The sequence below is a fragment of the Cucurbitaria berberidis genome (genome assembly GCF_010015615.1).
Source record: "Cucurbitaria berberidis CBS 394.84 unplaced genomic scaffold K460scaffold_1, whole genome shotgun sequence".
In the NCBI taxonomy this organism is placed as follows: domain Eukaryota; kingdom Fungi; phylum Ascomycota; class Dothideomycetes; order Pleosporales; family Cucurbitariaceae; genus Cucurbitaria; species Cucurbitaria berberidis.
Window position 1 is genome coordinate 6,148,434 of NW_024468935.1, and position 12,678 is coordinate 6,161,111.

General features: G+C 52.6%; 6 protein-coding genes across 6 annotated transcripts; 2 read left to right on the forward strand and 4 right to left on the reverse strand.

Annotated features, from left to right (window-relative positions):
• Positions 1-37: 37 nt before the first annotated feature.
• K460DRAFT_362558 (uncharacterized protein) lies at positions 38-562 on the forward strand. Its single transcript, XM_040932666.1, has 2 exons — positions 38-406; positions 473-562. The coding sequence occupies exon 1, from the start codon at positions 50-52 to the stop codon at positions 365-367; it is 318 nt and encodes a 105-aa protein (XP_040794375.1). The 5' UTR covers positions 38-49; the 3' UTR covers positions 368-406; positions 473-562.
• K460DRAFT_401821 (ubiquitin-conjugating enzyme) lies at positions 354-975 on the forward strand (the record flags this gene model as incomplete). Its single annotated transcript, XM_040936464.1, has 4 exons — positions 354-406; positions 473-561; positions 612-743; positions 800-975. The coding sequence occupies 4 exons, from the start codon at positions 354-356 to the stop codon at positions 973-975; spliced, it is 450 nt and encodes a 149-aa protein (XP_040794376.1).
• A 4,415-nt stretch (positions 976-5,390) lies between these two features.
• On the reverse strand, positions 5,391-5,660 carry K460DRAFT_273514 (uncharacterized protein; the record flags this gene model as incomplete). Its single annotated transcript, XM_040927885.1, has 2 exons — positions 5,391-5,498; positions 5,553-5,660. 2 exons carry the CDS (start codon positions 5,658-5,660, stop codon positions 5,391-5,393), a joined length of 216 nt encoding a protein of 71 aa, XP_040794377.1.
• Positions 5,661-6,439: 779 nt separating this feature from the next.
• On the reverse strand, positions 6,440-8,181 carry K460DRAFT_274878 (uncharacterized protein; the record flags this gene model as incomplete). The annotated part of the gene is made up of 3 exons (XM_040927993.1): positions 6,440-7,622; positions 7,672-7,925; positions 7,978-8,181. 3 exons carry the CDS (start codon positions 8,179-8,181, stop codon positions 6,440-6,442), a joined length of 1,641 nt encoding a protein of 546 aa, XP_040794378.1.
• A 448-nt stretch (positions 8,182-8,629) lies between these two features.
• On the reverse strand, positions 8,630-10,281 carry K460DRAFT_274040 (general substrate transporter; the record flags this gene model as incomplete). Its single annotated transcript, XM_040927930.1, has 2 exons — positions 8,630-9,325; positions 9,388-10,281. 2 exons carry the CDS (start codon positions 10,279-10,281, stop codon positions 8,630-8,632), a joined length of 1,590 nt encoding a protein of 529 aa, XP_040794379.1.
• A 716-nt stretch (positions 10,282-10,997) lies between these two features.
• On the reverse strand, positions 10,998-12,298 carry K460DRAFT_401824 (uncharacterized protein; the record flags this gene model as incomplete). Its single annotated transcript, XM_040936465.1, has 5 exons — positions 10,998-11,029; positions 11,170-11,278; positions 11,496-11,874; positions 11,929-12,123; positions 12,180-12,298. The coding sequence occupies 5 exons, from the start codon at positions 12,296-12,298 to the stop codon at positions 10,998-11,000; spliced, it is 834 nt and encodes a 277-aa protein (XP_040794380.1).
• Between the last annotated feature and the right edge of the window lie 380 nt (positions 12,299-12,678).

The window sequence follows — 12,678 nt, forward strand, 5'->3', positions numbered from 1 at the left end:
CGCTGGGAGTCTGCTTGACGTGTGTGTATGGTGGTGGTTGGTGGTTTGGATGGTTGGATGGAGAGCTGGAGCTTGGGCCGCTTGGTGTTTGGCCAGCTGCCTCCAGCCCTTTGCCCCCTGCCGACTTGCCCCCCTTGGCGCCTTCCTGCCCATCCCACCAAGCCCCGCTTACCTCATGCCGAATCTGTGGGCCTGGATACGACATCCTCGCCTGTCCCTCTACATCCACCAACGTAAACACCATCGAGTCCCCCCAGACGCCCGCAAGGACGACCGCATCGACCGCCTCAACATACACCGAGTCTATCCAGGCGTGACTGAGTTTCTGCTATCTCAGCAGTCCCTGGCCTACGATGTCTCTGCCTAAGCGAATCATCAAGGAGACCGAGAGGCTAGTCAACGAGCCGTGAGTCTGAATCTTTCCACGGTACCTTTTGCGGCCCAGCTGACGGCGTCTTGCTTTGTTGTGTAGGGTCCAAGGAATATCAGCTACGCCCCACGACGACAATCTGCGCTACTTTGACGTGACCATCGATGGCCCTTCACAATCTCCGTACGAGGGTGCGTCCGTCGACCGAGGCAGCCCCTCTGACTTGGCTGACAAAACACAGGCGGCGTCTTTAAGCTCGAGCTTTTCCTTCCCGACGACTACCCCATGACCCCGCCCAAGGTCCGCTTCCTTACCAAGATCTACCACCCAAACATCGACAGGCTAGGCCGTATTTGCCTCGACGTTCTGAAGAGTGAGTCTCCGCGTCTGATCTCATACACATGCGCGTGGGTTTGCTGACAAACTTAGGCAACTGGTCGCCAGCGCTGCAGATCCGTACGATCCTCCTCTCCATTCAGGCCCTCCTCGGCGCCCCGAACCCAGACGACCCTCTTGCCAACGACGTGGCGCAGGCGTGGAAGGAAAACCAGGCGCAAGCCATCAAGACGGCTCAGGAGTGGACTCAGCAGTATGCGAAGCCTTGAAGTCGGACCCCCATACACTGTGATGGCCCCCGCTTCGGCAGTTTCTCATCTTTGGCGAGCCTATGACTGTAGCATCAACATGGATACGGTGAATTGGACTTCATTTTTCCCCTTGTATAGACCTGGCCATTTGCTGTACTGGAAGGCCTGGCGTTGGTCGGACGATCTGGTAGCATGACGGCGATATACCCTGGCAGGCGGCGGCTGCGATTTGGTACCCCATCTAGGATCCTGGCCAGCATGATGAATTAAAATGATTGATGACCTCAAATCTCAGGGCATTCCTATTTGACGTTTGTGCCCCCAGTTGTCCATGAGTGTGTCCAATGTGTGTTCAAGTGTCAGTATGTGTTACACGGCGTCTGAGCGAAAGAGCGGGACCTGTGGCTCCATAAAGGAGGTAGGAGGCGTGTATTTAGTTGACACAGTCGTCTCCTCGAATTCTGCATTGTGGTTTCTGTATGCCTGTGATTTCGCACTTCGGAAGGTGCTGTTCGTGGGGCACCGCTAATGCTCTCCGCAGCACTGGGTACAGTTTGCTCGACGATACCACCGCCACCATCGTCCCCACTACAGCAACAGCTCGCACAAGATACGTCTAGCTTATACGTCGTGTCCGTAGATGAGGCTAAACGTGCCACAGGCACTGTGCTCTATCGGCTCGGCACCGCCCGCGCCTTGCCAAAGATAGTACTGCACACCTGGACAGCAACGAGACCTTTGGACGCACTCCCGTGCTAATCGCGTAGATCTACGAGCGGCTGCAGCCATGCATTTGCTCCTTTGAGGAGAGCTTAGTCCGCCGGGCATTCCTTCCGCATACCGCGGACGCCACGACCGCAACAGATTCTCAGGGCCGAGCTGAATAGCAACGACCACAGAGCTGCTTGTATCATCGACAAGTGCTCGTACACTACCCGACACCAAACGCTGATTGAGCACACGGTCGTTTTCATACTCATACAGTCGGCGAGCCCCGCGGCACAGCCAACAGCACTTGGCTGAGCGAACAGATATCCACCCGACGTGGGCGAGAGGCCGAGCAGGACTCTCTGATAATCGTCGCCCTACATCTCATGGGGCCTGGTCCGGCATCGCGAGAACCGAACGTGCCCAGGGAATAAAATCGACAGACTCCATGTCGAACCGTCTATGATGCCGTTTCACCACTTCACTTGCGTTATTTGTCACTATCGAGCCAACTGCTGAACACTGATTGACACTTGGGGCACTGCAGTTGTGCGCCTTCGATTGTTCCCAGACGCCCTACGAGTAAACAGTCAGCAAGCCACGAGCACACATACTCTATTCTTCGGCAACGCATTCTTCCACTCTCTATCAACGCAGAGGCTTCATAAGGTACCCATATATTGAACAAGGCGCTCCGGAATGAGAGGAGATGGACATGTGATTTCTCGCCAGAAGAGCGTCGCCATGGCATGGAAGAGCCGCCACGACAACAGTGTACTGCAGATACTGTATCACCGTCATGCCACCTGTTCAAGTCCAGAGGGCGTCCTTGAAGATTGAGATGGCGCACATATCAATGCCTGCGACGAGGAGCCATCTCAGAGGGAAATGGGTGGCAGCGAAGATAGTCTTGGCCTATACCACCTGTTCCAAGTTAATCAATCCTATAGTCTCGATCTGTGCGAAGCATGGTTAGCTGGAGTACGACAACAATCTTTATATCTGTCGGCCAATCAAGCAGACCAGCTGCAACGAACATCCAGTCTCAAATCAACAACAACAGCAGATCCAAAACTTTGGATGAGTTGATGAGTCCCTCTCTCGAAGAGACGTGTTCTATCTTTCGGCTCACAAATCGGGCATTGAATGCCGGAACGTGTATGACTCTTGGAAAGATGGAAAATTAATCTACCACGAGACCTTTATCGTCAAGACACTGAGAAGTCTTGATAATGTATAGGTCGGTGGGGATGATAGCCTTAGGCAGTCTTGACTCGTACGACCGATGCCACGCCTTCGGTATATAGAGACTCGAAGTTACCTTCGAGGAAAGAAAGAGCTAGGAGACTTACTACTCGGGTACGATAAAGCAACGAGAGGTATCCGCATAACGACGGTGTGCTTACTCGTGCGGCTCATTGAATACCGTTGATGATACCACGAGCTTTTGCGTACACTTGGTCATCACGACCGATCGTACGACAGCAAGATCCGCACCCGCACCAACTTGTGGCCTGGCAAAGCTATGCTGGCTCTGTTTGACGCTCAGCAGCAGCGCTCTGCTGATCGCCTCAGTCCGCGATATTGCCCCTTGAATCACGGTTGACGACGCGAGAGCGCCGAGCTGGAAGACAATCCTCCCGGCGACCTGGGACCTCTCAGCGAGTAACACCAAATCACCGAGGCCACTCTTTCCCATCTCTTTCTTCAGCTGCACCAAAGCACAGATGCTCGACCGGACTAGAAAGTGCGTCTTTGAAGGCTGTCGGCGACTCTTTATGCGACATTGAAAATTCTGTGGGAGCCGGGATTTCCCCTTCTGGTTGGTGCGAAGCAGATCTGCATTGAGCGGGGTCGACGTAAATTTGGGAGCTGAGAGGTGCCCGATAGCACAAGCTTCGGTCTCTGCATACAATCAGCCTCTATGTTCTATTGTTGTACACTTAAGTTGGACCTCTCTCTGCCGTCGGAGCCGGCGGGGCTGGTCATCCAGAGGGGACGACAAAGTTTTGTGAGCGGAAGCCCTAACGTTCTATCGAGTCTCGTGACGAGTGTTTCTGCTTATGATCGTCTCATTCCCCACTTCTACATTGGTCAGCTTTGTGTTGTTCGTTCCCAGTACCGCTCGGTTGGACGAGTCGAAGAGGTCGCTGTAGCGCCTGCGCCATCGAGGAGCTCGCATGAACGACATTCGCGTGCCAATTATCCGTTGCTTCTCGCCAGAGGGGTCTCTGATGTGTTCCAAGAGTCAGCCGCGCCGCTCACGGTGGTTACGCCTTATGTGGAAGTTTACCCAAGCGCCTTTGTCATCGCATTTCGAGTATCAACAGCCCAACCTCGACGCGCCCGAAGTCACGGCGAGCTCGAGAGAGGCTACCTTCAGGCCTCTCACCCGTGAGAGCTCGTGCTCTTATGTCGTAGTAGCTATGACCGGGGGTGTTCGTGCAGGGCGCGGGCTCTTTGCTGCAGAAAGATTCGTACGATGCCATCTCCAGCGAGCTAAAAAGAGACAGAACTGCAGTTGCTGTACCAGAAAATATTGGTGAGTATACAATGTGGTCTCTGGTGTGGAATTGAGTAGTATGGGGTGATGGTGGTGTGGGGGCAGTTGAAGAGGGGGGTTGGGTCAGCCGCTTTATGGGATATTGACCAAGCAACGAGAAAACCAAGTGAAGCCAGCGCGAGACGACATCCTCTTTCCCTCCTCCCTAACCCAGAAACAAGCTTATAGCAGATCGTGGAGCACCGTGCGACTATGTGCAAGCGGCTACCGTAATGCTCTGTTCAAGTAGCATATACCTCCAATTGTGCAAGGCGTCATACAGCGCAGACAGCAGACGCCACATCCTTTGTTGCCACCTCTTGTCTCGTACCCATCGGCACACCTACCTCCCACCTGCGCCACTGCCCATTGCGAACCTTTGCGAACGCCCAGTCGCCTCCTATCCGAACGACTAAATACCTCCAAAGAGCGAACAGTACAGATACCGAATCGCAATGCCAGACTTGCTATGTTACTCCACTTCAGCAACTACATCCACCTTGCAAGATGACCAAACTCCATCGCACAGCGCGTCGTATGCCAGTGACAAGGGTCGCGGTGATTGCAGGCCGTTACAAACGAAGGACGAAACACTATAACATGCGAAGTCGACCGATAGACGCAGACAGTATGAAGTACACTGAAGAACAAATTGGCGCTCCATGCAAAACATTTGCCACGGTGGAGAAGCCCCGCGAAACACACCTACTGACGAGGTCGCAATACAGCTAATTGATTCAATGTAATCCAAACAACAGCTGCGCAACATGCAAATGCGAACCGCAGATACATGGACAAAAAGCATACAAATCTGGAAGATACAGGGGTATACTACACGCGCAACCATATCGTCCAACGATCTTGGCACATCCGGTCAAGTACGCCCAATTTGCGCCGATTGACAATGACAACTCAACAATGCCTGTTCCGAAACATGCATCCTGGCACCCTCTCCATCCTTTTCATGTGACTAAATATTCCATGTTCGCTATCCGGAGGACCAATAACGTATCATCTCGAATCGGTCCGATCAGGGCCCCATATGCATAACATGCTGAACTCATGATGCGTTCAGCCGAATGAGTGGGGGCTGCGGTATGCCGATATCCTCGACACGACCTAGAGAAAGCTTCTTTTCAAGATTATTGCATCACACAAGGAATGACGAGCTGTCGCCGGATGACTATCGTCTGCCCTTCCGGCAGTATTTATGTGTAAAGTCGGTTTCGAGATTCGCAAAGGTCGCAGATGGAGACGCGGGTCCTGATAGATGCGAGCATGTATCAGGAGTCTATGAGTGTCAGCTGTGAGCCGTGAATGCTGGAGAAACACAAGGACAACTTACCGAACATAACGAGCTCGACCGACTCCTTGCTTCTGCCTCCAGAGCTTGGGTTTCGTATGTATAGGTAATGCGCAAGAGGTCGTGAATGGTCAAACAGGTAGTCGACATGATGCGATTCCGTCTTTTCTTCTGTTCAAGAAAGTTGCTTACTGCCCCAGATTCGAGATTCTCAAGTCTTTTATAAACGTCTTTGTCGCGTACGCCCGGGGTTGTTTGCTCACAAATACCAGCGCTGTAATTGGTCCAGGCCAGGTTACACACAAATTGTCGAAGAAGCAGGCAACGGCCTCGAAGTCAGCAAACTACATAGTAATAAGCAACGGAAACACAGAATACGCGCAGCGACACTCCTTCAACTTTATACCCCTCGCAGCCGCCGCAAGCCCAGGCACATGCGTTGCACCCCACTCCATCACAGCACTACCCTCAGACAAGCCTAGTTTCAGCGGGCGCTGTGCATAAACTCGTTTGGGGGCGGGTCTTCGATACTGCCAATGCTTGTCCGTGCAGCCCTTCTCCGCGCGTTACCCGCTGGAATATTGGGTCCTGCGTTGTCGGCTCCGATCGTAAGACCTCTGGACGTCTGATGTTGTTGTTGTTGCCTAAAGGTGGCAGAGGGGGTGATGGAATGGCTGACGTGTTTTGGTCTCGGAGATGTGCGTTCGACCGAGTGCGACCCGCTTACCGCCGATGTGGAGGTCCGAGACTGAATTCAGCGATGCTCCTGACCAACGCGAAGGCAACGACATTTGTAAGTTTAATGAGCTTGGGCTGTGGGTCTTCATTCAAACGATTACGCATCAGCTCTAGAAGGACGGTTGAACCATGCCAGGAGAATGGATGCTCTGCCGCTTTGGAATATTATCGAGAGCTTCCTACTTTTATCTCTACTTCACGCCCAAAGCGATCAATCTCCCCTGGCCATCGACAATGTACACCCTCCCATCTCCAAACACCGGCCTCCCATACTCATTTGCCCCTTGAACCTTCGGCAACTTCAGCTCAACCAGCGTACCATTTTCCGGGACAGCCTTGAACGCCAGTAAGCCTTTTTCAGGCTCCGTGACCCACACGATGCCGCTTCCTGGTTTCCCTTGGTTACTGGTTATGGTAGGTATACCGACGCTGCCCCGGTGTGGACCGGACGCAGAAGATTTGCCAGCGAGGGTGAAGAGCTGAGAGGAATTGCTTGAGGGAGTGAATTTGTATGCGGCGAGAGGCGCGTTACCAGGGTTCACGTAGATGTAGCCTCCTTCGAGGGGGTAGAAGCCTATTCCGCCAAATACCTCACCGTCAAGATGTATGGTCTGGAGAACGCCATCTGAGGCATTACGACCTTGTCGATAGCCGCCGAGGTTGTCGAGATCGTGGACGTACAGTTTCGAGTTCTTGCTTGTTGCTATTCCTATGCGCTTCTTCTGTGGTGTCAAGAACGCCTCGTCGAGGACCGCGAAACCGCCACTTCCAATGTCCTGGCCATTGTGTGCTTGATAGTCGAAAGGGCGGAACCAATCCACGAGCTGTATGCCTTTTCCGCTTTCCTCGTCGAGGGTAACTCGGGTGACAGATTCAGACAAGATATCGAGATGTGTCCTGCCGGGCACAGGTGCGGTAGAGATGTTCGAGCCCCTGATTTCTGCACCATTGTCGATTGTGAAGTAAACATCCTTCCCGTCGGATGCAAGGCCCATCCCAGCCTGCCAGATACCACCAGCACCACCACCATGCCACAGGGTCCAATCATCAGTGTATTGCGACTGGGGACCAGCTTGCGTAGTCCAGCGATAAATGTTCCGTGAGGCTAGGTTGACTGCGACTACAGAGCCGGTATAATTGAACGCATCACACAGCCCTCCAAAGCCAGCATACAGCATATCGCCGAGCAGTAGCAACGAAGGTCGTTGTAGCACAAGGCCTCCCAGGAACATCTTTCGTGGATCATTGTCGGCCGGCATATCATCTATTATAAGCGGAAACTTGTACAAATCCTGAAGTGTCTCTAAATACACGGCGTACAAATAATATACGGCATTCAGCGGTGGCTTCGCACCACCAGGCACTCGATAGTCCCTGCCAGGCCTTCAGCGTTGGTCACGTTTTCAATTATAGGTTTGCTTACTCAATATACGACTTGACGTAGAAAAAGGCAATTTCATACTCTATGTATATCACAGGCGTCCCCATGATACCCATTGTCTTCGCCAGCTGTGTGCAGTTCGCCTGCTCCATGGGCCAAGGGGGCAGAATCTGACGCTCAACGAGCAGCTCACCTGTTGTTGCATCGAACGTGCGGACGCGATTTTCCGTCGACGCAGTGAAGACGATCTGGCGACCAGATGAGGAGAGCGTGTGGACTAGCGGACGAGCCCAGTGCTATTCAGCAAGTTAAGCTGATGAAGCTTGCAGAACATCATGAAAAAAATACCTTTTCATCTGGATTAAAGGTAGCATTCCATAGCTGTTTGAACTGCGAGACAGATTCGGGATCGAGAGTGTGGTTGCCACCGACGTAAGACGACTGCCCTGTATCTGCATCGCGGGGAGAGTCTGATGGTGCTACTGCTTTGGCGAGGATAACAAAGGTCAAGAAAACGACGCAGAGTGGGACAAAGTGTCCTAGATTGCGCATCTTGAAGTCAGACACCCGCAGAAGGAGATGATACGCTTTGCCAGGCGACAAAGACGCGGGCAGCTAGTTATAGACCGACCGAGCATCCGCTTCCATATTCACATACGACGCCACAACTGAGAATTTGAGAGAAAGCCAATTTAAATTTGGACTAATCGTCGGTACTGGGGTAAATCATGTGCCGGATAGTATGCGGGACAAGGGACGTTAATTCTTGCATATTGAACGGTGGGGCACGACACCGAACTCCTTCTACAATGCAAGCGGTGGCTCGCACAACTAGAACATCGTCAAAAGCAACATCAACCATACCATACTACTTCTGGAGGACCCCTAACCGATACACTCGCGTGACTATCTTTAGGTCCTTTTCAATTCTTCCTCGACACCTGTAAAGACCATCGAATCTATCCAGGCTGTTTCAATAGCCGCTGTGCTATATCACCGTCTACTCCACACTGGGTAGCTGATCCTCCAGTCTCCTGAGCAGCGGCACCCTCTCCGCATCAATATTCTCTCCATCCACATCCTTGGGGTTAGGATACCGCATCTTCGCATACTCGCCTTTGCCAATCTTGCTTACTCGCCAAGTGCCGTGCTCGCCGGCTTCCTTGAAGAACTCTTGGTTTTCCTCGAAGCTGCGCCCGCCTGTCTCCGGCAGGTAGAAATACGTCCATAGGCCAGCGACAGCGTTGGTGGCCGCGAAGACGACGAAAATAAAGTAGTCCAAGTTGTTGAAGAGGACGGGGGTGAGGAAGGTTATGGCGAAGTTTGCGAGGCCCCAGATTATGACGGAGATGGCGGTGCCTTGGGCTCGGGCAGTGGTGGGGAAGATTTCCGTGGGGATGAGCCAGACGGTCGAGAGCCAACCGATGCCGAAGGCGCCTGTTGCTACAAATAAAACGACAGTGCCGATAATTCCAGGGACGAAGACTGGAATGTGAAGGTTCGGCGCGTTGGCAGCCAGTCCGCCAAACAAACCCAGTAAGAGGAAACACGAAGAAAGGATAATGGAGCCTTGGACCAGGAGGTGTCGGCGGCCGAGCGCGTCGATAAGCACCCATGCGAGCGTCATTAGGAAGAAGTACGATGTGTAGTTGCCTAGGGTTAGGTACTCGGATGTGCGGACATCAAAGCCCAGTAGCTGTCATATTTATCGTCAGCATCTCGTCAAATCCAAAACACGATGGGCACGGAACTACTTACACCGAAGATCTGAGGCCCATACACGGAAACCGCACCATAGCCCGTAAGCGCCTGGTTGATCTGGCACATGATTGTAACCATCGTCGGATGAAACTGCGCGTGATAAGGATTCACCATGTCCAAGTACCCCACATGATCCGCCTTTTCTCTCTCGTGCTGTGCGAGCAAGGCATCGAAGTGCTCCTTGCCTTCATCGCCGTAGATATCATCCAGCGCATTCCTCGCATCATCCTGGCGATCGTTGAAAATAAACCACCGTGGAGATTCCGGCAACCTCTCCACGACCGCCATCAACAGAACAGGATAGATCTGCATGACAATTATAGGCGTTCGCCATGCCCACTGGTTCTGTTTTCCAAGTGCAATGGTAACGCCTAGATTGATGCCGAACGCCATGAGCAGACCGAAGATGTTGGATTGAAATTCTTGGGCTAGCGCTTTGCCTCTTGCTTCGTCTGCGCTCAATTCAGATGAGTATGTTGGAATGACCGCGTCGATGCCGCCAACGCCCAAGCCCATGATCACTCTTCCAATCAGCATTAGGGGCAACGCGGCTTGCGGAAACTTCATGCCCGCAACAAACATGATCAAATTCCCCAAACTCGCGCTCGCCAAGCTGAAGAAGATGCTCTTCTTGCGTCCAAATGCGTCGGCAAGTTTGGAAAAGAGGACGGCGCCGACTGCGCAGCCGAGATAGTATACCGCGACAATGACGCCGACAATGGGAGATTCCTCGTCGATGCCCATTGTGCGTAGGTAGTCATGGTTTGTGTTGATGAGGGACATCATGCCCTGATCGTACCCATACAGCGCAATAGCCGTGGCGGAGAATATCACCACGTTCGTCTGCTTGTCGCCAATTGCCTGGCGGACATGTTTGGCGATTACCGACATTGTGTTTAACAGACCTTAGAAACAGGGCAGCTAGTTAGGGAGAAGGAATAGAGAAGAAAATGTAACGAGGAATGTCAAGCTACAATTCGGCGCGCAGGGGATCGCCGTTGTTGGTAGAATCTACTGTCCAGATTCTTGGTTACTTGGTGGGTACCTGCGGGATGTTTATAGTGTATGACATAGTGATGCATGGGTGGTGCTTGACGCGTTGCTGATCTGAGACTAGGGTACATGAGGGAGCCCCCACTAGTTCACCGCAAGTCTGTGCAATGCAAGTCTTCTCAGAATGCTGCTCACGACTGAAGACTCCCTTTTCACCTTTCTCTGATCGTGACTCGTCGTTGTTGCGACCATCGTAACTAAAGCGCTATAGCTTGTCGAAATGCCGTGTCTCGAAAGGACAAAGGTCGGCGCTTCGCGCGGTGTGGTACTGCATGAACTAGCACGGATCTAGAGCGAATGTAGAGATAGGTAGTGAAGTAAATATTCTATTCTCCTCTTGTTGAGAGGTACCTCGGTAGTGATTATGATGTATAGTGAATCACAATGCCGCCCAGATGACCCTCTAGTCGTAAAATCCTCATCTGCGGCCTTCAGGCTCTCTGTTAAGGGTAGTCCCGCACATAGGTTTCCCTCTTGAACCGGCCTCTACTAAAATCCGCTCTTGTACCCTCCTCAAGCATGCGCCATGGGTTTTGCTTCTGTACTCAGGGTGATCAGGGCGATTGAGACATGGTGCTGGGAGGGACTAAGTGCAGTGAGCAGTACCGTCAGGACCCTGAATACAACCACCACCGCAACGAGCTGAAAACTGCCAGTAACCCAAGCCATTGCAAACATAGATGGCAGAGGTCTGCAAACCCCAACACATATAAGTGCCGGGCGAACATTGTGCACCTCCATCTGGTGGATTGGTCATATCGGGCGCGACGTCGGGTGAAGGGGCAGGAGCATCACGGACGCGCGGGGAGGATTCGAGCTCATGTTGCTGGTCAATCTAAACAATCTTTTAGCTTTTGATCAGGCTGGATAGGATTGAAAGTTAGTAAGAGCATCCCTAAGAAGGAGGTAACGTGGAATGAGTAATCAAATCAGGCTTTGTATTCTTATCCTCGTGCTCTGAGTAAGCCTGCATCGAGGGGAAAGTCGCCAGGATCACATGCTGGGAGGGAACACGAGATCCTGGTGGCCTCGGCTCGAGCAATTAAACTTACCTCGATAATGTTCCTAGACGCCTCGACAGCATCCCTACGTCGGGAAAGAAGCTTATCTTTCTTACAGCACCTGCAGTCGTCGCGGCATGAAGCATTCAGCCGGCACCAAGCGCCAGGTTCAACGTAGCAGAAGCCGAACTCGCATGTGCGGACACCTCGACGATCAGAGGTACACTCCTTGTATTTGCCTTTCGCGTTGGTGTTGACGGCGTTAGCCGTGCCCTCATCTGTTTGCCTAATAGAAGGAGGAGCTCGGTCGACGCAAGCCGCGCCATGGGGGAGTTCGAAGCACCCCTGGGGGCAATGCTCTACGAGATCGCCAGCGTAGTCAGGCTGATCATCGTTATAGTGGTAAATGTCGTTGCCTTTGCAGTCGTATCTGAGCCCGAATATTAGCGCAGGTCTCAAACAAGGTCAAGCTGGCCATGCATACCTGCTAGGAGGAAGATCCAGGTAGTCACCCGGCTTCATGGCAGCACGAGTAATCTCACGCTTCTCCTTCATCTCACCAGAGACGCATTCGGCACCAGCTACACCTTCGACGCATTTGGTGGTGCACTTCTCGATGGTGGAGCAACCACCATCAACGGCGCAGCGCGCGACGGTGACATCGCGTTCGCAGTGATACCTAAGCGTATGAAGTCAGCGACTTGCCAACGTCAGCTTGGGTGAGTGATTATGCACGTGAATTTGCTGTCGTTGTTGTAGCCAATAGCCACACCGTCACCTGGAGACTTGGATGCACTGGGTGTAGCCACGGCAAGCGCAGCCAGACCCGTGAGGGCGAAGGGGGGGAGCTTCATCTCAGTGACTCGACTAGAAGTGCAGGTAGTGTATTTTGTTGTACTAGAGTTGAGCAAGAGGTTTATGACTGTATGAGGTGTATGAGAGAAGAGAGTACTGGCTAGAAGGAAAGGAGGTAGAAGCCGCCTTCGAAGTAAAGGCAGTATTTATAGTGAAGATAAGAGCGTTTGTCTGCTATCACGCACGAGCATGGCGGGGTCAGGGCAGTTGAGGCAATAACAGTGAAGGGGGGAAGGTGAAAGTGGAAGGAGCGCTGCGCTCAAGAGCTCGGGTCGGCCAGAGGTTGTTGAAAGCGTGCTAAATTTGACAATATATATTTTAAGGGGGACAACGAACAGGTTGCACGGAAGAACGCGCTGTCTTTCGACTATTTCCCACG